Source organism: Sturnus vulgaris, chromosome 17 (genome assembly GCF_052056855.1).
Source record: "Sturnus vulgaris isolate bStuVul1 chromosome 17, bStuVul1.hap1, whole genome shotgun sequence".
In the NCBI taxonomy this organism is placed as follows: domain Eukaryota; kingdom Metazoa; phylum Chordata; class Aves; order Passeriformes; family Sturnidae; genus Sturnus; species Sturnus vulgaris.
In genome coordinates, this window is record NC_142259.1 from 1,360,563 (window position 1) to 1,388,476 (window position 27,914).

General features: G+C 44.1%; 1 protein-coding gene across 1 annotated transcript; it reads left to right on the top strand.

The window, feature by feature from the left end:
- Window positions 1-1,614: 1,614 nt before the first annotated feature.
- On the top strand, window positions 1,615-26,192 carry RBL1 (RB transcriptional corepressor like 1). Its single transcript, XM_088175211.1, has 22 exons — window positions 1,615-1,746; window positions 1,833-1,984; window positions 2,901-3,101; window positions 4,335-4,399; window positions 4,491-4,619; window positions 4,726-4,886; window positions 5,622-5,671; window positions 7,315-7,498; window positions 8,918-9,084; window positions 10,964-11,076; window positions 11,616-11,719; window positions 12,264-12,401; window positions 13,976-14,140; window positions 14,305-14,440; window positions 16,407-16,673; window positions 18,679-18,857; window positions 19,419-19,595; window positions 21,626-21,697; window positions 21,885-21,969; window positions 23,656-23,822; window positions 24,234-24,398; window positions 25,000-26,192. The coding sequence occupies exons 1-22, from the start codon at window positions 1,615-1,617 to the stop codon at window positions 25,168-25,170; spliced, it is 3,180 nt and encodes a 1,059-aa protein (XP_088031337.1). The 3' UTR covers window positions 25,171-26,192.
- The last annotated feature ends 1,722 nt before the right edge of the window (window positions 26,193-27,914 follow it).

A 27,914-nucleotide genomic window follows, 5' to 3' on the forward strand; every position in this document is an offset into this window, starting at 1 on the left:
CCATAGGTGGCACTAATTCCTGAAGAGTCAAGATTTCACCTCAAAAGGTATAAAACAATGCCAGATCTTCAGCGCAGCAGAAGATCAATCCTACTCCCCATGGGGCCTTGTTCTCCGTCCAGTGGGATTTTAATTCATGAGCAACTCCGTACAGCACCACTACCTGGCTCCATTTGCCAGTGGTCTGGATGGGATGTGAGATTACTGGTTTAACTTGGAACTCATTCCCAGCCTGCCTGAATGCATCAGTTCAGGCAAGCCCAGCATGAGCCTTCAGAGGGTTTCAAGAAAAATCTGTGTCCTGGACCTGTTGCAGGAGCAGCTGAGGGAAGTGAGAGCTGTGGCAGATGCTCCAGCCTCTCTCCCTCTGGGCTCCTCCCAAGCACTGGCTGTCAAGTTTTTCAGCTGGCTGTGCTATAGCATAGGGAGACATTGTACAGGAATTGCCTGTACTCTTTGGAAAAAACAAAATATTAAAGGAAAACCTCACAGTGACCTTTTTTCCTCCAGAAAGAGACAGAGATTTCTGATAGAGGAAGAGATGCACAAAAAACAAAGCTCGGCTCATCTAGAGGAAGACACATCTCTGGTCCAGAAGGAAGAAATAAACCTGTGGGACCCATAGCTTCATTACCCCAAATGAAGCACATTTCCTGTCTGCTCATGACAGGCAGTTTTCCATGCTCTTATGACAAATAATTTTCCAGATAGATTCAGATGTTGGATTAAGGCTTGTTTTTATGGAAAGTAAGGTGGTTTTTATGGAACATTTTGGAAAGCACGGAGCTGATCTGTGGTTCTCGGTGAGGGACCAGCCCCACCAGCCTGCGGATCCCAGGAACTTATCCTTGCACTTTGCAGGAGGGCATTTTCAAGAAAACCAATCCCGGGATCTGTGAGTGGGGTCGAAGATCGGGACAGGACGGGGCTGCCGAGTGAGCGGGTGCGGCGGGGCCGGGTCCCGAACGCGCCTGGAAGCATCCGAGCATCGCCGCAGGTACCCGGCAGGGGCATCCGCCGTGTTCTCCGTCCCACGCCCTCCCAGCAGAAGGGATCCTCCAGTGACAGTGACAGGCGGGTCCAGAGCCCTATTCCTATACCCGAACCCCGTCTGCGGTCACTGCGGGACTCGAGCCCCTTCCAGAGATGCGGGAGCCGCTCCCTGCCCACGGGGGCGGGCGGTTGTCCCCACGGCTACGGCTCCCGACGGACACGGAGCGCTCCTAAGGGGGCTCCGTCCGGCGTCGTGGGGTCAGTGGAACCGGCATCTGGAAGAGCTCTGAGCGCCCTGCACCACCGGCATGGCGGCTCCCCGGCTCTAGGGGATGCGCTGGGTCCGGAGGCCGCCGGAAAATGCGGCAGCCACCCACGCGTGTCCCGGGGCGCTGCGGGATGGCGGCCGAGGAAAAGCCGCTCCTGTCGCGGCTCCCAGAGCCGTGCGCGGGAATGGGACGCGAGCAGCCGCCAGCACCGAGCGCCCGCCTGCAGACGGGTGACCCCGGGTGACACCGGGTGACCCCGGCTGGCTGCGCGCGTCCCGTCCCCGCCCCCTCCCCCTCCCCGCGGCGGAAGCGGCCCCGCCCTTCCGGCGGTTTTGGCGCGCGCTCCGCCACCATGTCCCGCCCGGGGGCCGCCGATCCCGGCGCTGCCGTGGAGCGGCTCTGCCGGGAGCTCAATCTGGACGCGGCGAGCGCGGCCGAAGCGCTGCGCGAATTCACGGCGCTGCGGGGCACCTACAGCCTGGAGGTGAGCGGGGCAGGGAGGGGCGGGGCCGGGCGGGCGCGGTCCCGCCCCGGCCGAGCCCGCGGGGCGCGGCGCTGCCCCGCTGACCGCGGTACCCGTGCCCGCAGGGCGAGGCGCTGCACTGGCTGGCCTGCGCGCTGTACGTCGCCTGCCGCCGGAGCCGTGTGCCCACCGTGGGGAGCAGCCCGATGGAGGGGAACGGCGTCTCCCTGACCCGCATCCTGCGCTCCGCACGCCTCAGGTGAGACCCCGCCCGCCGAGCCTGTTCTGCCCCTGCCCTGCCCTGCCCTGCTCTGCCCGTGCCCAGCCTTGCCCTGCTCTGCCAAAACCGCTAATCCATGTGCCGCACCTTGGCTCCCGGCACTGCCAGCCGCGGCGAGGTGAAAACAGTAAATCCGCTGTTATTACAGGTGGAAATTAGATGCAAATACGTAATTTCCAACTTCAAGCCTTTAGGAAACCACCTGAGTGGGACCAGCAGCCGTTCTGCACACGCCAGTTGTTTCTCTCTGTAGTTAATTTGACCACAGACACCTCGGCGCATGCCATCCCGGTACGATGTGTGTTTGACTCAGGATCCAGGCCAAATCCCCAAGGAGTGCTGGAGCTGCTGGTTTTTCTGGGAGCACAGCACTGGTGATCGTAGAACTCACCTTCTGACCCCAGCAGCAGCTCTCCTGTCTGTGGCTCTGGCCTGGGAACAGGAACCTGGAATGTTGCTCATTCCATTTAAAGACCACGCCCTATTGAGCTGCAGAAGGGCTTGTCAGTTATTTACATCCCCAGCTGACAGGTTTTTGTGCAGGTCACTTTCACACGCATTGACTCTTGGCTTGTTTTGGTGCCTGTCCTGCCTCCATCTCAACACACACAGAGCTATGCCTGCACTTTGCTGTCCACTACTGCCCTGCTCTACACAGCCATACTTGCAACATCCACATCAAATTAATGTTCCTATGCCTTAAAGAGGGTCAGGAGCAACCCCAGAGTGATAAAAGGTAAAAAGCTGATAACATATACAGTTTGAGAGTCTTATGAAAATAAATTGTAAACCTACATAGTAATCATGTCAGTCATTAAAAGAGTAAATATGTTGCATTTTGGCTTTTTAAAATTTTAGAATGTTAAAGCTCAAAGCAGACTTCTTTTCTTTTAAGTTTAATTCAGTTTTTTAGCAAAATGAAGAAGTGGATGGACATGTCAAACCTGCCCCAGGAATTCCGAGAGCGAGTTGAGAGGCTGGAGAGAAATTTTGAAGTGTCAACCGTGATTTTCAAAAAGTTTGAACCAATATTTTTTGATATATTTCAAAACCCTTATGAAGAAACTTGCAAACCGCATCGAAGCAGGAAGCAGAGGTATTTTTTAGATTTGATGTGACTTTTCCCAATATAAGTTTATTGAAAATTAATTTACAAAGTGATAGGGTCCCTTTGACTCTGAAATGCAGCCAATGCAGAGCTACCCCTGACCCTGGTGGATGCAGCTCAGGTGAGCTGGGCTTCACATCCAGCTGCTGTAACACAGGAGCTGTCCCACAGTGAGAATGTCAGGGTGTGCTGGGGAGAGCTACCATGTCTTGGGTTAGCTCCAAGGTGCAGAGAGATCAACACTTTAAACGTTCAGCAGGAATAGCTGAAGTAGCACAGGAGTGGTTTGCCTTGGCACAGAGCTAGCAGGGGGTTGTTGTCACACCATGGTCCCTCTGCTCAGGGCTGTCATGTCCCGTGACCTCCATGCTACCAGATGAGAGGAAACACCAAGTGGGAGGAAGTTACAGCTGATGTGTTCATTTTTGTGACAAATTTGGGAATGTGTGGTGTCATCTTCCACACACACATGGAACATCTGCCTTATTTTGAAAGGAGCTTGTCCATACTCCCTGCAAGAATATGTGGCTGTGACAGCTTTTTAGTGAGAATGTATCCTTGGGGATGAGAGAGCCAAGCTGTGGATCTGCAAGGTGTTTTTGTCAGTTCTCTGGATGTGAGGGAGGAGAACTGTTCTGGTACAATGGTCCAGTATAGTTCCACATCTTCAGGCAGAATGCAGGAAGAGGTGCTCTGTCAGGTGTTCTGTGGGCTGAGTCATGTTTTCCCTGGTCTTCTAGCTCCATGGGCTTGGATAGTTCTGCTCCAAACAGGAATCAGCAGCTGAGCTGTAGTACAAGCTATAATTGCCTGTTCTGAAGGGCTGGCCAATGCTTTAGTAAAATATTTCAGAAAAATCATTACTGGAATATATATATAGCCTTTGTCACCTCCCCACCTGTGTCTGCAGGAGGGTTCTGTGGGAGCTGTGACACCAGAGTAGCATGGCAGGGTCAGAGGCCAGAGGCAGCCTTTGGCTTGGGAACAGGGTCAGGAAGTTGTGGATGTGTGCAGGACACTCTGTGGAGCCAGGTCAGACACTGTCAGGCAGTGAGAGCTGAACTCAGGACATGTAGCTTAGACTGTGCCTTCGTGTGGAATGAAGACATCAGCTCCAGCTGTTGTTTTGAGCAGGGAAATGGAATGAAATTTGTTCTGTAGAATAAAGTTTGGCTTCCTGGTAGTGAAGAGTAACTTCTACCCCATTTTTCTCATTGACAGGCGGGTGCCATGCAGTGTCAAAGATCTCTTCAACTTCTGCTGGACTCTCTTTGTGTACACTAAGGGTAGGCTGCTTGCTTTGCCTGCATGGTTTGTATACATTCCCAGCTGTGAGCTTCTCTTGTCTTGCTTGACGTGATGTGCTGTCTCTTAAAGGTAATTTCCGTATGATTGGAGACGATTTAGTAAATTCCTATCATTTACTTCTGTGCTGCTTGGACCTGATTTTTGCCAATGCCCTTCTTTGTCCAAACAGAAGAGATTTGCTAAATCCATCGTTTAAAGGTATGGTGGGGTCAGATTATTTACAATCAACTGTGCTTTGTTCTCTTGGCTCATTTGAAGTGAAGTTGAAGGTTGGTTGTCTTCTCCTCCTCCTCCTCGTTCCCAGGCTTACCAGTAGAATTCCACACTCTGGAGATCAGAGGCTCCGAGGACCCTCCCTGCATCATTGCCATGCTCTGTGAGCTGCACGATGGGCTCCTGGTGGAGGCAAAAGGCATCAAGGAGCACTACTTCAAACCTTACATTGCAAAGCTGTTTGATAGGAAGGTACATCTCAGAGTTTTATCAGCACTTGGTGGTGCTCTCTGGTGGTCTCGAGAGCGTTTAAATCCTGCAGGTTCCACAGGGGAGAGCAAAGGAAATGAGCAAAGGAACTGAGACTGGCTCAGGTTTTCTTTGTATTTTAGCAGGAGCAGAATTCCCTCACACTTCTAATGCTGTGTGCTGTAAGGTCTCCTCTGTTCCAGTTTTTTATTTCAGTGAAGAATCTTTGCTTTCCTTTCTTGGCAGTGTGAAACTGAATCATGAAGGATGGTGCTTTTTTCTGGCAAAAAATAAGTGATCTTGTGAAATAATTGTATGGGATGTCTGTCATGGGTGTGTGGGTCCTGCTGCTTGTTTTGAAGTTGAGCAAAATGCTTTGGAAGGAGAGGTTGAGGTTGCAAATGTACAAATTGTCCTTTCTAGTTCTGCTCCTGGAAATGTTTTCCAAGCTCTGTGGAAGCTTCTACAAAGAAGTTGCTCATCGAGCCAGTCCCTAACCCAGCAGTGGAGAGATGTCCCATTGCAAGGCTGGCTTTGAGCAGTGAATTTTGGAGCTTGGATCCAGTTGGGCTTTGTACTCTGTCTTGGTAATGGCACTGTAGCCCTTTGGTCTAGGCAGAAGAAAGAGTCCAAATATGCACCTAAATCTCATTTCCATTTTGGCTAAAACCATCACGCCCTCACACTTGAAACAGTCTTGATTTTATTATCTAAGATATTTCTGCTTTTTGTTCTTAGATCTTAAAAGGAGATTGTCTGTTGGATCTTTGCAACTTCACAGAAAATAGGTAAGTTACAGCTCTTGTTCTTAATCATAGGGCTTGGTTCATGTCTAAAGCACAGGCCTTTGTGTACTAAATCTCAGTTTTCCTGTTCCTTTGTCTTGACATATCTAATGGGTTTTGATTATTTGACCATCAAAGCTGCTCTCTCGCAGAAACACTTTCTGGATCTGAGGTGTGGCCAATGTCAGGGGTTAAAGCTGCAGAGATTCTTTCTTGATGTCAGGTTTTTTGGGTGCTTGCTCTGATTTTCTGGCAGCTGTAACCTTTGAATAATGTTATGCAAATCAAAACCTTGGCTGTGAAGGTCGCAGATGTGTTATGCCCGAGTAGGGAAATCTCTAAATTTATTTATCTCTAATTGAGTGTATAAATCTGTGGATGTGGCAGATGGACTCAAAAGGCTGCAAAAATTGTAAAACCACAAAAAAGAGATGAGTGATTTCGGTGGGAGGCAAGTGTAGTTGTTTCAGAAACTTTGAATTCACTTCTGAAAGCTACTTTAAATGCAACATATAAAAAATTCTTGTCCGATTTTTTTTTTCCTTTTGTAAAAATACCTATTAATTTGTTTTTGGCTTTTGTTTGTGAGCTTTTAACTTGTTGATTTGCTTTGGGAATTTTGAGCAAAGTCTCAATTGTTTTAACAACGCAGATAACACCTAAATTTATATATAAACTCATTTCTTTGATCATTGAACACTGAATTTCTCTTAGTATTTCTACTTTAAAATGAATAGTATTCCTTCAGTAGCACTGTCGTATGGAATGATACAGTAGTCCCTGTTCTTTTGTATGCAGTCTGGTGGCATCTCAAAGACTCTTGTAAACGTCTCTGGGGTTTTTGGTCCAACTTTCCAGAGATCTTTACTTTTTCCTAAAAGACATGGGGCAGCTGAACCTGTGATACAGTCAGTTTTCCTGTGGGATCACAGAGCTGCTTATGCCATGATTATATTGTTACATTCCATTATTATACATGCTGGACCTGCATTCCTGACCCAACTGCAGGCAGGATTATTGATGCAAGCCATTTCTGATTTTCATCCAGAAGTTCCATTCTACTTCCCAAGTATATGTTTAAAGTTTTGCAACCTTGGTGGGATTAAACATTCCTTTTTTCCAGCTGGGTTTGCTGGAATAAAGAAAATGAAAGATTTGTTTGGTCTCGCATGTCCGTGGTGGTTTTAGAAATAAAACCCAGGCAAGTAGCTCCTCACTTTCCCCTCCCCTGCACCATTAGGAAATTTATGGGCTACACAGTAGCAAACCCAGAAATCCAGCGAGGGGGTGGGTGCAGTTCTCCTTGGTTGCTCCATGGGTGCACAGATTTAACCTCTGACAGCCGAGCACTTCCAGACTGGTTTATTGACAACTGGCGTGAAAGCAAAGTTGGTTTTTCCCTCTTCTTACTGAGATGCAAATGCTGGTGGAAGAGTGATTCCTGCAGTGATCCTGGAGAGGTTTTGGGTCCAAGAGCAGGCAGGGGTAACCAGGGGCAGGTTGCTCAGGGAAGTGGGAGCAGCACTGCTGTTCAGGGCATGAAACTCTGACCCTGTGTTGGTTTGGGGTTGCTCCTGGGGCACCTTCTTTGTTTCTTCAGCAGTTAAACCTTTGGTATCAAACCAAATCAAAGATTTCTCTTTCAGCAAAGCACTGAATAAAGAGTATGAGGAGTATGTTCTGACTGTGGGTGACTTTGATGAGAGAGTTTTCCTGGGAGCTGATGCTGAAGAAGAAATTGGCACTCGAAAATTCCCTGCTGATGTGCCAGGAGAGAAAACAGCAGCAAGAGCTCACATGGAGTGTCATCTGCAGCAGCATTTTGAAAAGGTGATGCATTTAACATGGCAAGTTCACTTGAAGTTCTCCTTCAAGTTTTCCCATCCTTATACACTCTTTGAATCTTTGAGGTGACTTGAAATTTCTTCTTCCTGAGAGAAAGATGATGAACACAGGCTTTAGTGCTGTCTTGCTAAGGAGAAAAGGTGCTATCTTCTTTCCTGTGGAATTTTTAAAATAAGTATTTCTTAAACAGAGTGAGTGCACTTTCAGGTATATAGTCTGGCTTTGTTTTAAGAAAAATCAGTAAGTAATTAATACCTAAATACGTAAGTTTTAGTTTTGATCAAGCTTCATTTATTTCCCATAATCATACCACGAAACCTTGACACTGAATTATTTATTTTCCCACTGTTTCCTTTCTTAGGAAAGGAAAAGTCAACTTTTCTACTCCTCTGGAAAATAAGATTCATGCATAAACCTCAGCAAAGTATCTCTTCATTACAAAAAGTAGCTTACAAACAGAGTTAATGTTGCACTATGTTTAAAAGTATAAAATGTATTTAATGAAGTTGACAGTTGCTTGATTACTCTTTAATCTTGGATAAGGGAAAATATTACTGACTGTGTGAAAGAACCATGTGCTGTTGGATTTACACGTCAATTAAAAAATAAGAATTCTGATTCTGAGATGCTGGTGCTACTGCAAATGAATCATATGTCTTAGCTTTTTCTCCCAAATGTAAGTGTATTTCATATTCAGGCAAATTGAAGATAGTAGTTTGGAATGGGTTTCATTAATTCTGAGCTTCAGTTTCTGTACCAGAATAATATTACTGTTTATGCATAATGACTGCAGGCTTAACCTTTTCTTATTATTTGCCTTGTATCTTCAGAATGTTGTCAGTTTTCAGATAATTAAATCCAAAAACTGTATTGTGTCGCTTCCATAGAGCAGGATACAGATAGGCAAATGCAGTCCACACAGCCCCATCTGCTCAGTGCCACCTTAGCCTTTGGATGAAGGCAGGACCATTTCCCAGGGCATGTTCTGTGAACCTCTCATGGGCAGCTCTGCCACCCAGTCCTTGTGTCACCCAGCAGATGCAGTCAGGGACTGAGAATGGAAGTGTGTGCTTCTTCCTCACCCTGTATTTTCAATGTTCAGATGAGCCTAAAAATTTGCATGTTTTAAGATCTTAGGTCTTGATTTACTGTGTTTTAGTTATAAAATCCCTTTGAGTTAATTTTCGGCTGCTCCAAGGTTTGTTACATTTTATATTTATGGAGTCCTGGGAAATCCTTGGCTCATTTTCAGTCACTTCTGAGCTCAGGTTTGATGAAGCCTTCACCTGGTTGTTCTTGTGTCATTTTAATCTTTGAAGGAATTTTGCAGGAGATGCTCATTGGGAAGATAATTGAAACAGTTTGTTGGCCGATTTCTACTTATTATTTTTCTGTATCTGACAGAAAAGGTCATTTGCACCTTCGACTCCGCTGACTGGCAGAAGATACCTGCGAGAAAAGGAAGCTGCCATCACTCCCGTGGCTTCGGCCACGCAGAGCGTGAGCCGACTGCAGAGCATGGTGGCTGGGCTGAAAAACGCACCAAGTGAGCAACTGACAGCTATTTTTGAGTGAGTATGTCCCCTGCAGCTGCTCTCATTGACACAGAAAAGCACCTTTTGGCTTTTTTTTTTTTCTTCAGGGCAGAATATTTTGGTCTTTATTATTTCTTCTTGAAGGATCTTTTGTTTTCCAGATGATCTCATCTGGAAAAGGGTGGCTGAACACACACACGCACCCCCATCTGACTTGTCACCACCATTGTGTTAAATGGAGCTTCAGCTTTTGTTGATTTTGATTTGTCTGTCTGCTTGAAAGCCAAATGCCTTTTTTGTTTGTTTACATTTTAAACAAATACTTCTCAATTAAAAGATGTGGTAACTATGTTGGCAGAAGCTTTGGAGGAGGGCAGAAACATTCAGGTGAACAAGCTGCAGTCTTCACCCTCAGCTGGGAAAATAAAACTAAAAGCAGCCTATAGGCTGCCCATTTTTCCTTCACATTACCTCAGGATGTGTTGGTCTAACCCCATGGCGTAAGGACGAGCCTTACAGTGACCCTGGTCACTGTCAGTGCTGACCTGGAATTGCAGCAGCCGTGTTTCCTCCTTGGGATGTTCTGGTTCCCTGAGCACACTTCAGATTACTGCCTTCCTCCCTGAGCACAGCTCATAAAAAGCAGTAATTGAATAGTAAATACCTGTGAAGATTCTGGATGTTTGTCCAATAACTTTCCAAGTTAAGATCTTGCTTTATTGTGGTGTAAGGTCTCCAGGTGTATTTTTACAAATCAGAATGGACATTTAGTACTAGCACTTAATATTTGAAGTGCAGAAGCAATGTTTTTTAAAAGTAACCATCATAAACAGGTGAAAAATATTACCATTTTCATCTTTGGAGTTACGTATATTTGAAAGTGTAGCACTAGTTCTTAAAAGTTTACAGCTTTGCTCTGTGGGATGCATTTGTTTTGAATGTTTATTTGTTTTTGTAAGGACTGATACTATTTATACTATACAATTAAGATATTAACATGCCTATAATCTCTAATAAAATGTGTGTTTGTTCCAAATAATAAACCAGACTCAAAAGAGAGGTAAATATTTAAATGGGAACAAGAATTGAGTAAACCTTTGGCAAGAGCTGTGATGGGTACTTTGCTCATTTTGGATACAAGTTCAGCAAGCACTGGGGTATATATACTATGTCCCTGGAAGAAATGGAGGAGCTGTAGTTTGGACTATGTAATGTTCTATGCTTTTCAGTGTTTTCTTTTTCAAATTAAAATTCCACAGAAAAAGCTTTGAAGTTAATTAGAAGGCTTTATTCAAAGAGAAGCCCTAGCTGGTTTTAGTTCTAGCTTTTCAGAGTAGTTTAATGTCTTAATTTGATACCAGCCACAGGCCACTGTCCTCTAAAACAGAGTTGCTGGAAAATTCAGAAGCTCTGAGAAAGAGCACTTCCAGCCAGAAGTACTATGACCCTTTTTTATGACAGTGACAATGTGGAGTTCCTCAGTTCTCCCAGTCTTGGTAGGAAATGGGGAAGATGCTGCTGCCTCTTCCCTCTAAGCTTTTCTGTGCTCCTTCAAACTGAGCCTGGCCTGTGTGGTGTCGTGGGTGCCTTTGGTTGTTTGGTTGCCTGTTGTAGCATCTTTACTCCTGGCAGGTTCATCTTCTCACTGTGCTGCTGTAGTTTTTGCTTTCTCCTGTGTTTGTTCCAAGATCTGTATGTCCTCCCTGGCCTTGTTAGGAAGAGAAGACACAATATTTGTGTATGTTTTGTGTTTTCCTCTCTTTGTGTAATACAGGTTCTTGCTGATGAGGAATGCTCAGTATAATTGGCTTATCTTTTTATTTTGGTCTTATGGTTATTGTTGTTTCTTGATATTTATTTTTTTAAATGGGATATTAATTTATTCACACAAGGCTTTCTTTGCCTTTTGCTTCAGGTCTTGTGCCCGCAGCCCCTTGGAAAGCATCGTGAGCAGAGTGAAGGAAATTGGGGAGACCTTCTGCTGCAGCTACACTCAGTCAACAGATGAGCAGCCAGGCTCTCACATAGGTATGAAATGAGAGGCATGGGGTGTTTCAAAATACTAAGCCAGGGCAAACAGAGTGCATACCTATACTGTTTTCTGTATTTAATGCAGTGGAGCTGGTTTTATCCTAGGATACACCCAAGCTGAAAACTGCTGCTGTCTAATAGTACACTGTAAAGAATAAAAAATTTATGGCAGAGCAAACCCAAGGTTGCAGTTCAAACTGGGATAACCAAGAAGTCATAGAAAATCAACTCTTAACAAGTGTAAACTTGCATTCTTGTTAGCTTTAAAATTTAAAGGAAACTGAAAGCAAATAGAAAAAATTATTATTGCAAAATTACATCACAAGAAATATTTCAATAAGTAATACTTTAAAATATTTGTGGAATTTCGTGCTGTACTTGGGACTACTGTATTTCTGAAATTTTTTTTGTTTCAACGTCTGTATGTACACACATGAACTATTGTTTTGGATGAGGAGAGGTGCTGGTCAGTTTAGTCTTAACCCCATTTGTGCCAGTGGCATTGGACTTTATCTCTTGTTAATTTTAAATTTCAGATTTTGCTGTGAACAGATTGAAACTGGCAGAGATCTTGTACTATAAAATCCTGGAGACTATAATGGTGCAAGAAACACGGAGACTGCATGGGAAGGATCTGACTGTAAGTAGAGAACTAGTGAAAGATCAGACCACTTCTTGTAACTGTTTCTTGGAGTTTGTCTTCTGGCAGGTCCAGAGCAAAGCACTGTAAAGCACTCTGTATATTGTTAATACTAAAAAGGGGAAATACATGGGACCTGCCAAAATGTCTTTTTCTTCTACTGTTTTAACCAGTGTAACTGTCATAACCAAACATCACAATCTGTGTTGCCTTCTAGAATCACAACTTTATGGACAGATAGCTTCTATTCTCTTCTTTATCCAATGAACAGCATTAATACTTCATGTTACACAGCACTGCATGTGCTCTGCTTTGTGATGCACAGCAAGGAGACCGGTTCATTTGTCCATAGCATGCAAGATGTGATTGTTTTGGTGGCTTTACTCTACTTCTGGTTTCTTCAACTTCTGTGTAAAGAGGAGGTTGTGCATGGGAGAAGAAGCCAGTTTCTTTCCAACAATAAGCTGTGTAGTGTTAGTGCCACAAAATTCCAGCTTCTGTTTCCCAGATGTGAGGCCAGTGGTATTTTGTGTGGTCTCTCCAGGCTCTCCTGGAGCAGGATCTCTTTCACCGCTCCCTGCTGGCGTGCTGCTTGGAGATCGTGCTCTTCGCTTACAGCTCCCCCCGCACCTTCCCCTGGATCATTGACGTTCTCGACCTCAGGCCATTCTACTTCTATAAGGTAAATAAACATTGGCTTGGGACATGATCTGTATTAAAAATGGCATGTTACTGGATTCAGAGTCATAGAGGATGATGCTTTTCCTCCCTAGGGAATCATTTAAGACAAGGATTGATATTAACTGTGCATTAGGCCTATTCTGAATTCTGGCTCTCCTGAAATGTATTACTTGGAAGGTGTAATGCCAGAGCTGAAGCTGAAATATAAAGAAAAAAACCCATTTTGTAAATGGTACTGATCTGTAACATGTTGCTGATCAACTTTTACTAGACTAAAGCCTTCGAGCATATATTTTGTTAATATTTATATTTATCGACCGCAATGTAGTCCTGAAATAGCAGATACAGATCTGAAATGTTGTCTTCAGCCACTGCTACTTATCACAGGCTTGCTTTGCGAAGTTTGGGGTTTTTTTCTTTATGTAAAAGAGCACAGAATATCTTTTTCTTGGCTGCTTTCTGGTTTTGCTCTTTTTTTAACCACGTTTTCCCCACTTCCAGTGTTACTTGATTTTTGACTACTTCAATCCTTTTATCATCTATCCATATGCCTCTAGTTTTTGTGAGATGCCTAGCAGCTTACTGGGGTTAGTTCTGAATAAATCAAATAGTTTATTAAGATGACAGCAACCAAAAAATTGCAGCCTTTGGGAAGGCTGGTTCGTATTCTGTCCTTTCTTTTTCCTTTAGTCCTCAACTGTAGGGCAGTAGTGGAGTTGTAACAAATTTGTCAGTATTGCTGTGGTTGTTGATAGTCTCTATCAAAACTGCTGCACATCCAACTTTGTGGAACAGATTTATGTTTGATTTGAATTTTCTCAGCTATTCAGTGTATATTTTGCAGCACTCTTATTTGGACAAAAATTGCCATTGCAAAGGTCTCACACAAGAGAGACTTGTGGTATTTATAACTTTGCTCTCTGGGTGTAGCTTCTGTAGCAGGAATAACTAAACATATCGATAGGTCTTCCAGGGAGCCTTTATGGCATTTCCACCTCTGGAGCTTTAGAAAAACAGGCTGAATTCTCCTCTGACAGGAATAACTCAGGATGGATCTTGTGTTGGAGTATGATAGTGCAGGGGATTGGTCAGTTCTGTTCAACCCCCGTTTGTCCATGTTAGGGTTCTGAGTGCTTCTTAAATCAAACTTCAAAGCAGTGTTTTTCAGCTCCTCATGTTATGGGCTGCTTGTTTGCATGGAAGGAGAGCTGAAACACTGGGGCTGTCACATCCCCTGCTGAGCAGCTGTACTTGATCACATCTCCCAGGTCAGTGCTGCCTGTGCCCAGTGCTTCTACTTGTGCACAGATAGCAGTGGTGAGAGAGGGCCCTAAAAACCCCTGGAGTGGATTGTTCTGCACTGATGGCATATCTGCTGTCCTCTTCCAGCTCCCAGGTTGCTTTGGAAAAGGAGGTTAAAAAAAGAGGGACCAGCAGAGGGTTGGGGAAGATGAAGATGCAAGGAGGAGACTGGAGCACTCTGACATTTTGAACAGGAGCCTGAAATAAATAAAGTTTGATGGTGTTAAGCGTGAGCAGTGGGACATTGCTCTGTGTGTGTGTCATTGCCATCAGGTTATTGAAGTGCTGATTCGGTCTGAGGAAGGACTTTCCAGAGACATGGTGAAGCATCTCAACAGCATTGAGGAGCAGATTCTGGAGAGTCTGGCCTGGACTCGGAACTCAGCACTCTGGAATGCACTCGAGGCCTCAGGAAACAAAGTCCCAACCTGTGAAGAAGTATGTGATCTCATTCCTGTTACGAGGAAATTCACATTCTTTTTCTCACTTGTCTTATACAGAAAACTGGTCAAATGACACCATTACTGCAGAAAATCTTCTATTAACAGATTGTCACAAAGAAGGGAAATTGTTATCTTACACTGACATTTCTTATTTCTCAGGTAATATTTCCCAGTAATTTTGAGGCCAGCAATGGAGGAAGTGGGTTGGGGCACTTGCCCATGATGCCATTGTCTCCCATAATTCATCCTCGAGTGAAAGAGGTTCGGACAGATCTTGGTGGGAGTTTAAGACGAGGTATGTTCAAGGCTTCTACCATTACTTGAAGGTGTGAATTTGGGGAGAGGGGTTTAAAACTTCTTTGTAATGGCAAAAAGCAACCTTGAATCTGAATGGGGTGTTTGGAATTGTGAAGTTTATTTGATCATGAGAAGGTCTACATGCATCCAGTCAAACCAGTGCTGTGACTCTGGCAGCAGACAGTGGTGACAGTGCTTCCCTTCTGGACTGGAGCAGATTTTGCTGCTGGTTTGATGCCAGGGTTACCTTACTCTGAGGTGGGTTGTCATCTAATCCCTTACTGTCGACTGATGTTCAAATTTTTCCAGGTTTTTTTTTGCTTTCTGTTAGTTTATGGTCAGAGTTAGACTGGATTTTAGGTGACTTTTTTTTTTTAATTTTAGTTTAATGACAGAACTGTTTTTGTGCAGGGGTAGAGGACAATGCTTTACCTACAGTGTTTTGTCCTCTGAAGAGTTATTCTTTGCAGATTCCTAGGTCTCACACAGAGCTGTCTCCTGAAGTGAGGATGCAGAAGCAGTGCCAGCACTTCTGTTTCTTTTGCATGCCTCTCTAGTTAGGAATTACTGCTTTAGTTGTGTCCCAGACACTGGTCCATATGTTCTTGCAGGTGCACCATGGACTGGTGGGTTCTGTAATGTTGTCTCCTTCGGTGTTTGCCTGGCAACAAACAAGAGTGTTTGGTGTTTTTTAAATACTCCTTAGAAAGAAGATGTACAAGCAGTTGCTGTAAATGTTAGGGTTCACTGATGGAAGAGGAATCAGATTAGAGATGGTGTCTTATATATGAGGAAGGCTGTGTGAGACACAGCTTTGTATATGACAGTCTGGTACTAGACACTTCTCCTAAATTCAGCTGGGAGGTTAGTGGCCATAGGAAATGTTTATTTGTCTTTGGCAGCAAGAGAACCATCTTGCAAGAGTTAGAAGTAAGGTCTCCTGTGGAAGATCAGGCAGCCACAGAAGCTGAGCTGGGTAGCAACACTGACCTCCTGGCCCTGGTACGGTGGAAGCAGTGGGAGAGAGAAACTCAAGGCAAGAACTAAAGTGAAGACATCACTTAGTCTGGTCACTCTGACCCTCTGAGGAGAGGAGATGTAACAAGGACATTGCTGGTGCAAAAGAATGTAACAGGGACCTGATAACCGAAAAGATTGTGTTGCTACAGGAACGGGGCAAAGGTGTCCGGGTGGAACATTTTGTACAGAACTTAGGAACCTATAAATAATACTGGTGACTAGTAGAATAAACTTGCTTTGCTTGCATAGCATGGTCCGTATCTCTCAATCCCCAGTCTCCAGTCAATCTCACCTGGCCAGTTATCCAGACAATTTCTGATTCATGGGAAATAGGAAACTGTTGTCACTGTTACTGTCGTAGACTGCAGCAGAAATGCAAAAGGCTGTGAACAGAAGCCTGTATGTCAGTGATGTGTATGTCAGGCTTACTACTGGAACAAATGTTTGAAAGCAACAGAAAAGCCTGAGAGGAACTGGGGCTGTGTGGGGATGGAGTCACCTGACTGGGGGCAGTTTAGAGAGAGTTCAAAAGCCAGAACGTAGGGAAGACAGCATGTCCTGGGAATATGGACAGGGTTCCTGTAAAGGAATTGTGTTCACAGAAGTAACACTTGCAAATAGTACTAATTGCTAGGCTGACTGGAATAAGTACCTGTGATCCTGTGTGTTCCTCAGTCTCTGTGGATCAGAGTGGCTGCTCAGCTTCCATGTGGTAGCTAATGGCAGAACTGTGCCATCTGGGGTGACTGCAAAAGGAGTCAGTCAGACTATAGATCTTGTTCTTATTACCTGAGAGCAGTGAACTCTGAGAGCAGGCCTGAGCTACAAGTGATCTCTGCTGGTGTAGTTGGAAGGCATCTTTTCCCCTTCTCTCCAGAATTATTTCCATTAAGCTGATGTTGTTAAAGTTTTGTTTGGTTTATTTTTCTTCCTTGACATGCCAGACATGCAGCCATTGTCTCCAATCTCCGTTCACGAGCGCTACAGTTCTCCTACAGCTGGAAGTGCTAAGAGAAGGCTCTTTGGAGATGACAGCCCCAAAGAAATGCAGATAGAAAAAATCTTAACGAAAGGAACTAAGCTGACAATTGCTCCAGCGTCAAGCATTGGTGCTGAAAACATGTCAGTGTCTCCTGGCCAGACAGTGCTGACCATGACAACCACTACAGGACCAGGAAAAGCAGCACAGAAGGTCACTATCCCACTGCATGGTAGGAATTACTGCTGGTTTTGTTCATTACTAAGATGTTTTCTTTGCTCTTAAGATATGCTTAGACCAACCATGCATCTTGAAAGCATCATGCTGCTCTTTCTTTCTAAAAAACCGGTTACTTTGTCAACAACAACTGGTGTGAAAGACAGGTGTCTGCCAAGGAAGATGGGAACCTTACTAGCATGGAAAATATGACCCCCTTCCCTCCAATTATTCCAGCTTTGAAGTGCTGGGGCTGTCAGGCAGAGCTATGGGAGAAGGAGCAGCAGTTGGTTGCCAGTGTGTGTGTGTATAACAAGGCAAACAAACAGCAGCCCCGGCACAGCCCCGAGCAGAGGCAGAGCCCCAGTCCCAGCCTTGTCCAGGCCACGGGCACCTTCCCCTGCGGTGCAGTTCCGGGCACAGCCGGCAGGGGCGCTGCTGGCTCCCGGCCGGGCAGGGCGGCTGCCATGATTCCCCGCGCCTGCAGGGGGCGCCGTGGCGCGAGCTCGGCCGCCTCTCTCCACACGGGAATGGCGGGCGGGCCGGCGGGAGGGATGGAGAAGGGGCTGCTGTGGGAGCTCAGGGCAAGCAGCCGGTCCCGGTGCTGGTGCCCCTCCAAATGGTGAAATGGGCTGCAGCAGGAAACCTTGGAGCAGCAGCTGGAACGGCAGAGTGGGCACACCCGCGGTGGCAAACAAAGTGTAGCAAAGACTCCGGAGCAGTGCCAGGAGCCGCGGGGTGTCCTGGCAGGCTGGGGTGGGGCAGCTTAGTGAAATCTTGGAGCAGGGGCAGGCAGGGGTCGCCCCCTCCTCTGCAGCAGCTGCCTCCCACAGCCGGGGTCGGTCCCGGTTCTTTCCCGGAGGTTCCTGAAGAGATGGCACTCCATGGATGACTCTCCAGTGAGGTCCCAGTTCAGTGGCTGCTCCCATGGCAGGGCTGGGCTCCTGAACTCCCTCCAGTAAACAGCAGCTGGACCATCCTTCTCTGAAGCTCACAGCGAGAGAGGGCAAGGAGCCCAGCCCAGCCCCTCACCACCCAGCCAAAATCTTGAGGTATCTTATCCCTTCCAAAGAGAAACCCCCCCCAGTAAACATAGTATCCAGTGTGGCAACTTATTTTGTCTCTCTTAAGTACTGGTCTTTGTCTCAGCAACCTATGAGAGAAATTCCCTGAGAGAAAGAAAACAAAAGGAGCAATCCTAGGTTGCCACAACAACAACAAAAAAGCTTAAGTTTATTTTGACATCATCTCCTTGTAGACATCTGATCCCTGGCAAACAGACTGGGGATTTCTCCCCTTGAAGAAAAGATCATGGAGTTTTACTTCTTCCAGTTATACCTCACACATTAAGCAGTACTTTGGTTCTCAGCTCCAGTAATGATTTACTTCAATTTGTCTTAATTTGGTCTGTTATAATCTCAGAAGTCACTGGAACTTAGGGATAAGTGTTCCATGTTAGCATTATCAAAATACTGTGAGACTTCTGTTTTGTGGAAGTTGGGTGATAATTGAGTATTTCTGAAAATGATACATAAGCAATGAGTTTATAGCCATTTTGTAATTTAAAAATTGGATCTATAGTTAAATGTGGAAAGAAGAATTCTGCACTACTCACATTTAAGGAGATTTTCAGCAAGAGAATTTGATTACTAAGGAAACTAATGAGGACTGTATGGGATATGCTGCCAGTTTTGCTGAATAAGAATAATAAAAAAAAGAACACCCACTTTCCCCCAAAAGAGTGGGAAACCAAGTATAGAAATTGTGATTGCTTGTAAACTTTGTACTTTCAGATAAGCTTTAGAAAAGATCATTCACATTCAGATTCTCCTTTTGAACCTTACCAGAAATGTAATTTTTACCATTTCTGAAGACTCTGAGGGACAGAGTCATTTTAGACTGTAATACAGAAGATGAGATGTCTTTAGTATCAAATGTGCATAAATGAGTTTGATTTGCTCTTTGACTCTGCACATGAGGAGAGCAACCAGTTTATTTCTGGCTATGTGTATCCTCTGCAGGTATTGCAAATGACATGGGTGGAATCACCTTGATCCCCATTTCGATTAATTTAGGCCAGCCATGTAAAGTGGATGTGCAGACTCCCTGCCACGCTCCTGGGAACCAGGCACAAGAAGTGCAGCTGCCAGCAGCCAGCAAACCGAAGAGAACGGGCTCCTTGGCACTGTTCTACAGGAAGGTGAGTGTCCTTTCTCACAAGAGCTGCTGTACTGGGGCTCATGGCCATGCTAGAGCCTGCATCCCTGTGCAGCTCCCATTACCTAAAAGATAAGTCATTCCACCTGCTGCCGTGGGCAAGGACACTTTGCACTAGATCAAGCCCTATCCAGTCTCACCTTGAACACTCCAGGGATCCAGGGACAGCCACAGCTTCTCTGGGCAACCTGTGCCAGGGCCTGCCCACCCTCACAGGGAAGAGTTGCCTCTCAGTATCCCATCTAACCCTGCCCTCTGGCAGTGGGAAGCCATTGGCACTCCGGGCCCTTGTCCCCAGTCCCACTCCAGCGCTCCTGGAGCCCCTTTAGGCAGTGGAAGGGGCTCTAAGGCCTTTCTGGAGCCTTCTCTTCTCCAAGGCTGAACAAGCCCCATCCTCCCAGACCTCTCTCATGGGAGAGGTGTACCTTGCCTGTAATCATCTTTGTGGCCCTTAAAGAATAGCTCTGCTTTGAGGTCTTTTGCTTCTGCAGGCCAGGATCAGCTTGTTTGGCTTCTCTTGTTACTGTGTGTCTTTTCCTTCCAGGTGTATCATCTGGCGAGTGTGCGCTTGCGCGACCTCTGCTTAAAACTGGATGTTTCCAATGACTTGCGCAGGAAGATCTGGACGTGTTTTGAATTCACACTGGTTCATTGTGCTGATCTTATGAAAGACAGGCATTTGGACCAGCTCCTCCTCTGTGCTTTTTATATCATGGCAAAGGTAATGTGTGGTTTTAAGAAATTAATGGAATTTTACATTCAGTTGAAAACATCAGTGTGTTCAGCATGTAGAGTTGGACTGATTCATTCATGTCATATTAATGGAGAAAAGGGGAAGATCCTTCCAAGAAGTGGATGAAGTCCCAGTATGGTTTTTCCCTTGTTTTGCATGTCTTAGCTCACTGGCTTGTTGATGGAAATTCTTGACAGAGTTTTTCTTCTCTTCCTGAGTTCGTTCACAGTGAGGACTGGTTGACACAGGCAAAGCGCTGTGTGGTCTTATTGCCCTGTATTTGTTTTCTGTCCCATTTGTCATCTTGACGATCTGTGTAATCTGAACTAAAAATTCCATTACAATTACAGAATTAGGCAGGTGCAGAAATTTGCAGGAGCAAATTTATGTAAGATGGTCTCTATTCCCAAAAATCCCTTTAGCTTCTGATGATTCAGGCTGAGGAATTGAGGTGGTTGCCTGTTGTACTTCATTTCTTATTCCATTTACCAGCTTTAATTTAAGGTGGGATTAAATTGAATTAAGAAGCTGGACTATTGGTTTGACTCAAACTTGAGCTGATGGTTACAGTGTCCATCAAGCCTAATTCAGACACAAAATTCAGGAGGCTGGATTAGCTTTTCTTGAGGGCAGATGAAGAGGAGCACTATGTGTGGAGGGAAACTGATGTTTAAGTTGTGACTGCCTGTGCTTTTAACTGCAGCATGGGTTAGGTTGAGCTAATGTCAATACTGATAGCAAAGCCACTTAATAGTCAGTGTTCTGTATTTTATCATGTAATTTGTCAGTTGTTTTTGCTTTTTTATAGTACAAGTGTCCTGGTTTAGGGCAAATTCGGGAGGAAATCTCTGAATGGGGTCCCTCTGGGAAACAGATTCAAGCAGTCCCTCCCCCAGTCATTTTGGGGAAAAATATTTCCTCGGAGAGAAGTGGGGAAAAAAAACAACCTTTTATTTAACAGGCAAAACACTCCCCAGCACAAAATGAACAATACTAAACAGCAAAACCTAAACCTCTCGCTGCTCTGAAGAGATGTCAAATTCCAAAGAATTCCTCCCGGGGGTTGCAGCCCAGCTCACTCAGTCTCTTCTCAGTCCCTCTGGTGCTGGGAAATGCTATGGCCCAGGTCTGACGTGGGCCACAGGTGTGAGCTCCTGGTGCTCTTCTGGGTTTTCAGGTCCAGAGCAGGTTTGAGCAATTCCAAGAAGAAGGGAGAAAGAAACAGTCCAGGGAACTTCTTTGCCTCAGCTAGTTAGAAAAACGAACTAAAAGCAAAAATAGAGCTCTCTCTCAGTGTCCTCGGCAGACAGCACAGTCTGTGTGAAGGATGTGGGGGAGCCAGTGCAGTCCCTGATAACAAACTGCACCTCCTTCCCTCCTGGAACCAGGCTTAAAGCTGCAGAAGTCAATATTCAACACCAACAGAACAGACGATTTGGGGATACAAGCATCATAAAGTCACCCCAAGACAACAGGCTTTTGAATGCTGTCTCCAGTGCAGTGTGAGACCTGACAGCTTAGCCAGAGACATTGGTACATTGGCTCCTGGCTCCTACAAAAACTGTTATTTGTCTGGTCTTAAAATTACAAATGTATGGCTGAAAAACAAAGCTCTTTAACAAATGAGCTATTTTGAAATAAAAAAGCAAGGTGAAATTGCATGTGTGTACATACCTGTCTAATGTCTTGTTCAGAATTTCCCCAGTTTCTGTTTGCCAGTTTCCAAATTCACAAAACACATATTTGACTTTATAATATTTCCTTTCTTTAATTTTAAGTGTAACTGGAAGAAAAGTCTAGAAAGGAGTAATGCCTAAGCATCATAAGCAACAAAAAGCTTTCGTAGCTGAGAAACAAAGAATTCCAAGAAAAATCTTTGTTGTTTCATGCTCTCATCACCAGAGATAAATTTTAAAATTATGTATTCACAGTAATACTCCTCAAAAAGCTACATACTGGACCTGAGCAGTCTGGCCTTCATGCTTGTACTCAGTCTTCAACAGCCTTTTCTTTTCCAGGTAACCAAAGAGGAGAGAACTTTTCAGGACATAATGAAAAGTTACAGAAATCAGCCACAAGCAAACAGCCATGTAAGTCAATAGCATTACCTTTACTTTCTGTAAAGCTCAGAGGTGGCTTTTTGAAGCACCTTTTGTGCTCATAAGAGAAGTCACATCCTCTGCAGTGTAATACTTGTTCCTGTTCAGTTGAATTTCAACTAGTCTCTTGACTTCCTTGCTTTCCTTGACAAGAGTGTTTTTCCCTGGTGTCTTGTAGGTTTATAGGAGCGTCTTGTTGAGAAATACTTCTGATGATGTTGCATTGGACAAAAATGCAAACCCAGATATGGAGATGACAGAAGGTGAGTACAGCAAAGGAATCTGCTCTTTTCAATGACATACTTGGGGCTTTAAAAGAACTGGACTGTCAAGTAATAAGAAGTGGAACAAGTTTTACAAATTAAGTACATGAAAGAAAAAGAAATTATTATTGAAAAAGAAACCATCTTGTAAGTAGCTCTCCTGTGTGTTAGATATGGAAAATACACTTCCTAGTTGGAAAGAGTGTTTAATTTCATTTACTTAAATTTGGTTGCTCAGGGTGGAAGTATTTTCTCAGTATGTCAATGATACTGTAGCTCTTCTTGGATGGCAACACTGATAGCAAAGAATGACAATAACCTGGAATATTATGGTAGGTTTTTTTTTATTATCACTTATTCTGAAGACTGAAGTAGGGAAAACTTGTTTCAGAAAATAAAAATGCGAACTGTCCGGGACCACCATTTTCTTATATTCAGGTTTCTTTTAAATAGGTAATGCTTTCTTTGCTCTAGGTTAGAGAAGAAAAGGGATAAGAATAGTATTTGAGAAAAGCATGAGAACTGTGCCATGTCTGTGTTGAGTGACATGTTAGGAAAGTGAGAGATCACAAGCCCATGTATGAACCCATGAGCAGATTTGTAGCCAGGACGCACATGCAATTTAGTTTGTTCTTTGTGGTAAATTCCCTCTGGGTGGGATTCATCTGCCTTAATGAGTATTAGAGCCATTTCTAAAGGCCTTTTGGGGATTTTACCAGGGTCATGAAAAGTGCTGATCTCATCTCTAAGTCCTGTCTGGCACCTCCACAGTTGCTAGATGACTTGGAGTATCTGAAGTGACACTGGGCTCTGGTATTTTGTCAGACAAATATACTTGGTTACAAAGTTCTTCAGTGGCTTTTTCTATCAGACTTTCTTCAGTTTATGGACTCATGTCTCCTTTACACAGATTTAACTCCTGCCCTTTTGACACCAGTTCTCGGGAGCTGTTCTTGTGTTGTGAGAGAAGGAAGGCAGACCAACAAAGGAGTCACTTATGGGTGCCAGCTGGAGCTTTAGGTGTTTGTCTCAGTGCACTGATGGCCAGAGACTTTAGTGTGTGCTGCTCTGTTTTACTTGGCAGACAGCAGAATGGAGGAGACATAGAAGTTTGTATTCAGTAGCACTTCAGCTTAATTAGAGGAGAGAAAACATTAACAGAAATACTGCTGTGTGGCTGCAGCTTTTCCCACTTAACAGACCATACCTGAACAAATGGTGTTATAACTTCCTTGGTGCAGATCTGAGTTGAGCACCAAGTTTTTCTTTGCTAGCTGATCACAAGAGACTTTCAGAGAAGCCAAAATCTGGGAGCTGTCAGACAGCTTAAAACTTAGTTTTAAGAGCAAGTAATGGCTTTATACTGCTCCCCAAAATATGCATGGAAGAAGGGGTCAGTTGTGCCACAGTTTCTTGCTACAGTATTTCCAAGTTTGGAATAAAGGTTGATACTGGCTTTTTTAGCCATAACCCACAAGCTTGTTCACAGCAATTGGTAGCTCCTCCTGATGTTCATAACCACCTGCAGCACATCCTGCTCCTGGCTCAAGCATATTTCTTACATTCCTCTTATTGACTGGTCAATTTATGGACAAGTTATTGCCAGGTGGACATCATAAGTTCATCTCTGAAGTGCCTGGTTTGCCAATTCTATAGTTTTGAAATCTGAAGCTCTCTTATTGCTAGACTCATCTGTGGAAGCTGGCAGTTCCTCAGGACGATCTGCAGCAGAGAACTCGAGTGAATCAGGAACAGAGGAAAGAGGAGATCTTATTAAATTTTACAACGCAGTCTATGTAGGAAGAGTAAAGTCATTTGCACTGAAGTATGATATCACAAACCAGGATCACGTGGTAAGTAAGGTATTTTGGAATTAATACTCACAGTCGTTTTTCCTGGCACTTAGACTTATGTCAATAATTTTGTCTTGTCACCTGGTGTGGGTCAAGTCAGATAGCTGGAGGTAATGGTATGAGTACTTGCTTTAACAGCCTTTCAGGAAAACAAACACAGATGCTGCCCAGTTTGCAAACCCAGTTCCAGCTTCTTTACGTTGGTGCAATATTGCTCAAATGCCTGTGAACTGTCCCTGTAAGGCATCTGGAAGATTAATTCTGTTGCTTGGTCATTACTTGGTCTGTTGTTTCACTGTCACAAGATAAAATATTCTAAAGAAGACCTGGGAGTGCATTAATCTTCTCTTCTGAGAAGGTCCTGCTGTCGGGATGCTGTGAGCTGCTGTGCAGACGTGTCCTCTCTTGCAGATGGAAGCGCCCCCGCTGTCGCCGTTCCCCAGCATCCGGCAGCAGCCAGTGTCCCCGCGGCGCATCTCGCAGCAGCACTCGGTGTACGTGTCCCCGCACAAGAACGGCGCCTGCCTCACCCCCCGAACTGCTCTGCTCTACAAATTCAGTGGCAGCCCTTCCAAGGTAGAGAGGAAAACAAGGCTGGCAGTGGTCAGTTTGAGAAAGGGTTAGATGTCGCTGTAGAGGCGGGTGCGGCGTGCGAATACACACTCTATTTCAGAAGGCTGATATCCCATTGATTACAACAACCAGCTGTCTTTTATACTCTACAAAGTTTACACTTTGTTCATTGGTTACAATAAATCAACATAACATTCATTTTTGTAAAAACCGTCTCCACCTCTGTTTTTCACAAGACTTTTCTAAAAATACTTTTCCCAGCTGCAGGTTTTCTTTCTCACTTATCTCCTTCTTCTCTTCTTGGTCTCCAGGCCAATGGCCTTGATAAGATTCCTTTCAGAAATAACCCTTATTCATTAACCCTCTCTGGCTCACAGGCCAGCTGTAAGCCTCTCCACAGTTAATTAGTCTTCTAATTAGGATGTGGTCTAATGTTCTGATGTGTTGCAATGAATAGTCTCTCGCTTTGCACTGAAAAGTAGAATTCTGTATGTAGACCCCGTCACTCAGAGGTGAAGGATAACCTGTTGTTCTCTGATATTTCAGACGCAGAGCAAGTTTGAAATGGAGTCAGAATAACTCATTATTTTTGTCTTGATCACAGAGTTTGAAGGACATCAACAATATGATAAAACAAGGTGAACATAGGAGCAAGAAGCGAGCAATAACAATTGACAGTGACACTGAATCCCCCACGAAACGACTGTGCCAGGAAAATGATGATGTTCTACTAAAACGTCTGCAGGATGTTGTCAGTGAAAGAGCAAATCGCTAAAAAACTTCCGTTTTCTGTGGAATCTCTAAGTTACAGAGCTGGATACAGCTGTTACGCTTTTTATTTCTTGGTTTTGTACATAGACAATTGCCAAGTTCCTTCAACACTGAACTTTCTCCTGACTTCCACAGGACGCAAAAAGTAAGAATTATGTAGGAAATGCCAGTGATCTTCATTCCCAAAGAGCACACTGTGCTGTAACTTATTCTGAGCTATTTTAGCTAAAGAGTGTTCTGTGAAAGCCATATTGGATATTCTCAAGCCTCATTTAGAGCATTGTGAGTTCTGAGTGTAACTCAGCTTTTAATATCAGTTTTATTGTTGGAATAAGAGTGATAATGAAATGAGTGAAATCAGTGAAGTTCCATTTTGGTATTTTGGAGGAGAAACTTGCAAAGTGCCTTATTTGGAAAGAATAATGGATTTTATGCATTATTTTACTGTGGAGTAACTGGAGGGAGAAGAAATTAATTATTTAGCTTCAGGAAGACCTGAGCAGTTTTGAACCATCAGAACTTCTGCTACAGTGTAAGTTGTGATATGTATCTGACAGCTTTTGCAGTAACAAAGGCAATAATCTAAAAATACAAATAATGGTGACTTAGGCTGGACTCTGGTAAAGCACTGAGATACAGTTCTGTGAGCCTGAATTCCCTCTCTCTTGAGCCAGTGGTGCTCCACTTTGGAAGCCACAGAGCAGCCTGCCCTAGGTGCTGTTCCTACAGATGGCACCTCACCCATGAGGAAATACAGTTACAGCTGAAATCAGCACCTGGGACTTGGCTATCTCAAAGCTGTTCAAATACACAGATTCCTTTAACAAATTGTATCTCTTTTGTTTTTTCCTGAAGACCTTTAGCCTCTTGTGTAGTATCTACACTGAATGTAAACCCATCACCTAAGGAGGTGTGTATGTGTAAGGGTTTATTGCTATTGAAGGCTTGGATTCACTGGAAAAGTATAAATTCCAGCATCCAGTTCTTGTGACTGAGTTTTTAATGCTGAGGATTTGGTAGGGTCTGTTTTACCAAAATTGAGAAAAGTGAGAGTTTACTCATTACTGTAAATCAGTAGTTTGATCTTATTTTATAATTGTATTTAAGGTTAGAGCCATAGAGAAACTTCTCAGCACTGTAATTTTCAGTTTCTGTGTAACCGAACTGAAAAAAAAAAAAAAGACTAGGACTTGAGGGGCTCTGTTCCTTTCATTGGCTGAGTGGGTTAGTGTATGCTGTGAGATTCACAGCTCTAGGGGAGGACACTGCCATGATTTTGAGCTGCCTCAGCTAATGAATCTAGGCAGTGATGAAGGAGAAATTGATTACTAAGTGCAGGTGTGCAGGGACACTACTCAGCAAGGAGTAGAAAGTTTACAAACTTGGTTTTGAGTCGTTAACTACTTGAATATTTGATTTTTTTTTTAACTTTTTTTCTTTCAAAAAAAGGTGCTTGCCCATGGAGAGCTGCTGTATGAGGAAATGGTCAAGCAGTGGAGTAGGTTTCATGTAGATATTTAATTTCCTTTAAATTTATTCAAATTGTAATGTTTGTCTTCAGATTTTGAGATTAAAAGTGGAGGATTGCAGCCTTTCTGGATAGGAAATGTATAGTTAGACATGACAGCCTCAGCCTTTCCACAGTATTGTACAATGAGAGTTTAGCTGACACGGTTTTAATTCAATATTGTGTGTAAATCTGGCATCTCTGCTTCTCTCACTGTCACTGCCTTCTCTGACAGTAGACAACTGATGGAGCCAAAATCCTTAACTGTTGGTAGGTGTAGTGTTTCTTCATTAGGAAAATGAATGTACAGAATTCTTCACCTTTTCAGGTGATCTAAAAACTATTTTGGGCTTTTTGAACAGCTAAAACAATAGCTTACATGGAAATTTTCTAACGGTTTCAAAGTGCCTTCACATATAAATCTGTATTTTGTAATAAACAGCTAAAAAGTATTTTAACCCGTGTTGCTGTATTTCCTGTTGTTTTGCTGTGCTAGTTCATTAAACAATGCCTTCTATCTGCATTTTCTTAATATCAAAGACCTTAATCATTTTTATGCTCCTTCAAATTTCTTTGGGATTTTTTTTTTCTGTTTGAATTTATATTTCATGTGTTTTGTCTAAAGTTTCCTCCAGAGGTTTCATTACTCTTTGTGCTTCAGTCAGGTGTGGATTCTGGGATGAAGTGAGTAATACATTGCGTGAAGTCACCAAAAGGGAGAGGACCCTGCAATGACAGGTGATGTGCCCATAAAGACAGGTGTGACTCCAGCAGAGCTGAGCTGTGAGCTCCTAATTCATCTCCAAGCACTGCAGGCATGAGTTTCATGTGCTGGTCCTAGCTGCCTTCCTCCCACATGTGTTTCAGAACTAGCCTTGAACAGGTTCAGAACTGTTCCAGCTGGTGTCATGCTGGTTTTGTCACTCCAATAACTCTTGCTCATCTGCTTTACAAGGAAAAAAAGGCCAATTTGTGCAGATTCTGCTGTAATGACTTCTTTGTTGCCAGAGCTTTTGTTTTAAATGACTAATCCGTAGGCTGTAGAATCACATAATCATGGAATATTCTAAGTTGCAAGGGACTGATAAGGATCATCAAAGTCCAACTCCTTGCCCTGCACAAGACACCCCAACAGTCATGTTATCATAGAATGGCTTGGTTTGGAGAGGACCTTCAAGAGCATCTCATTCCCCACCCTGTGCCTGGGAGTGTTGTCCAAGTGCTCCTGGAGCTCTGGCAGC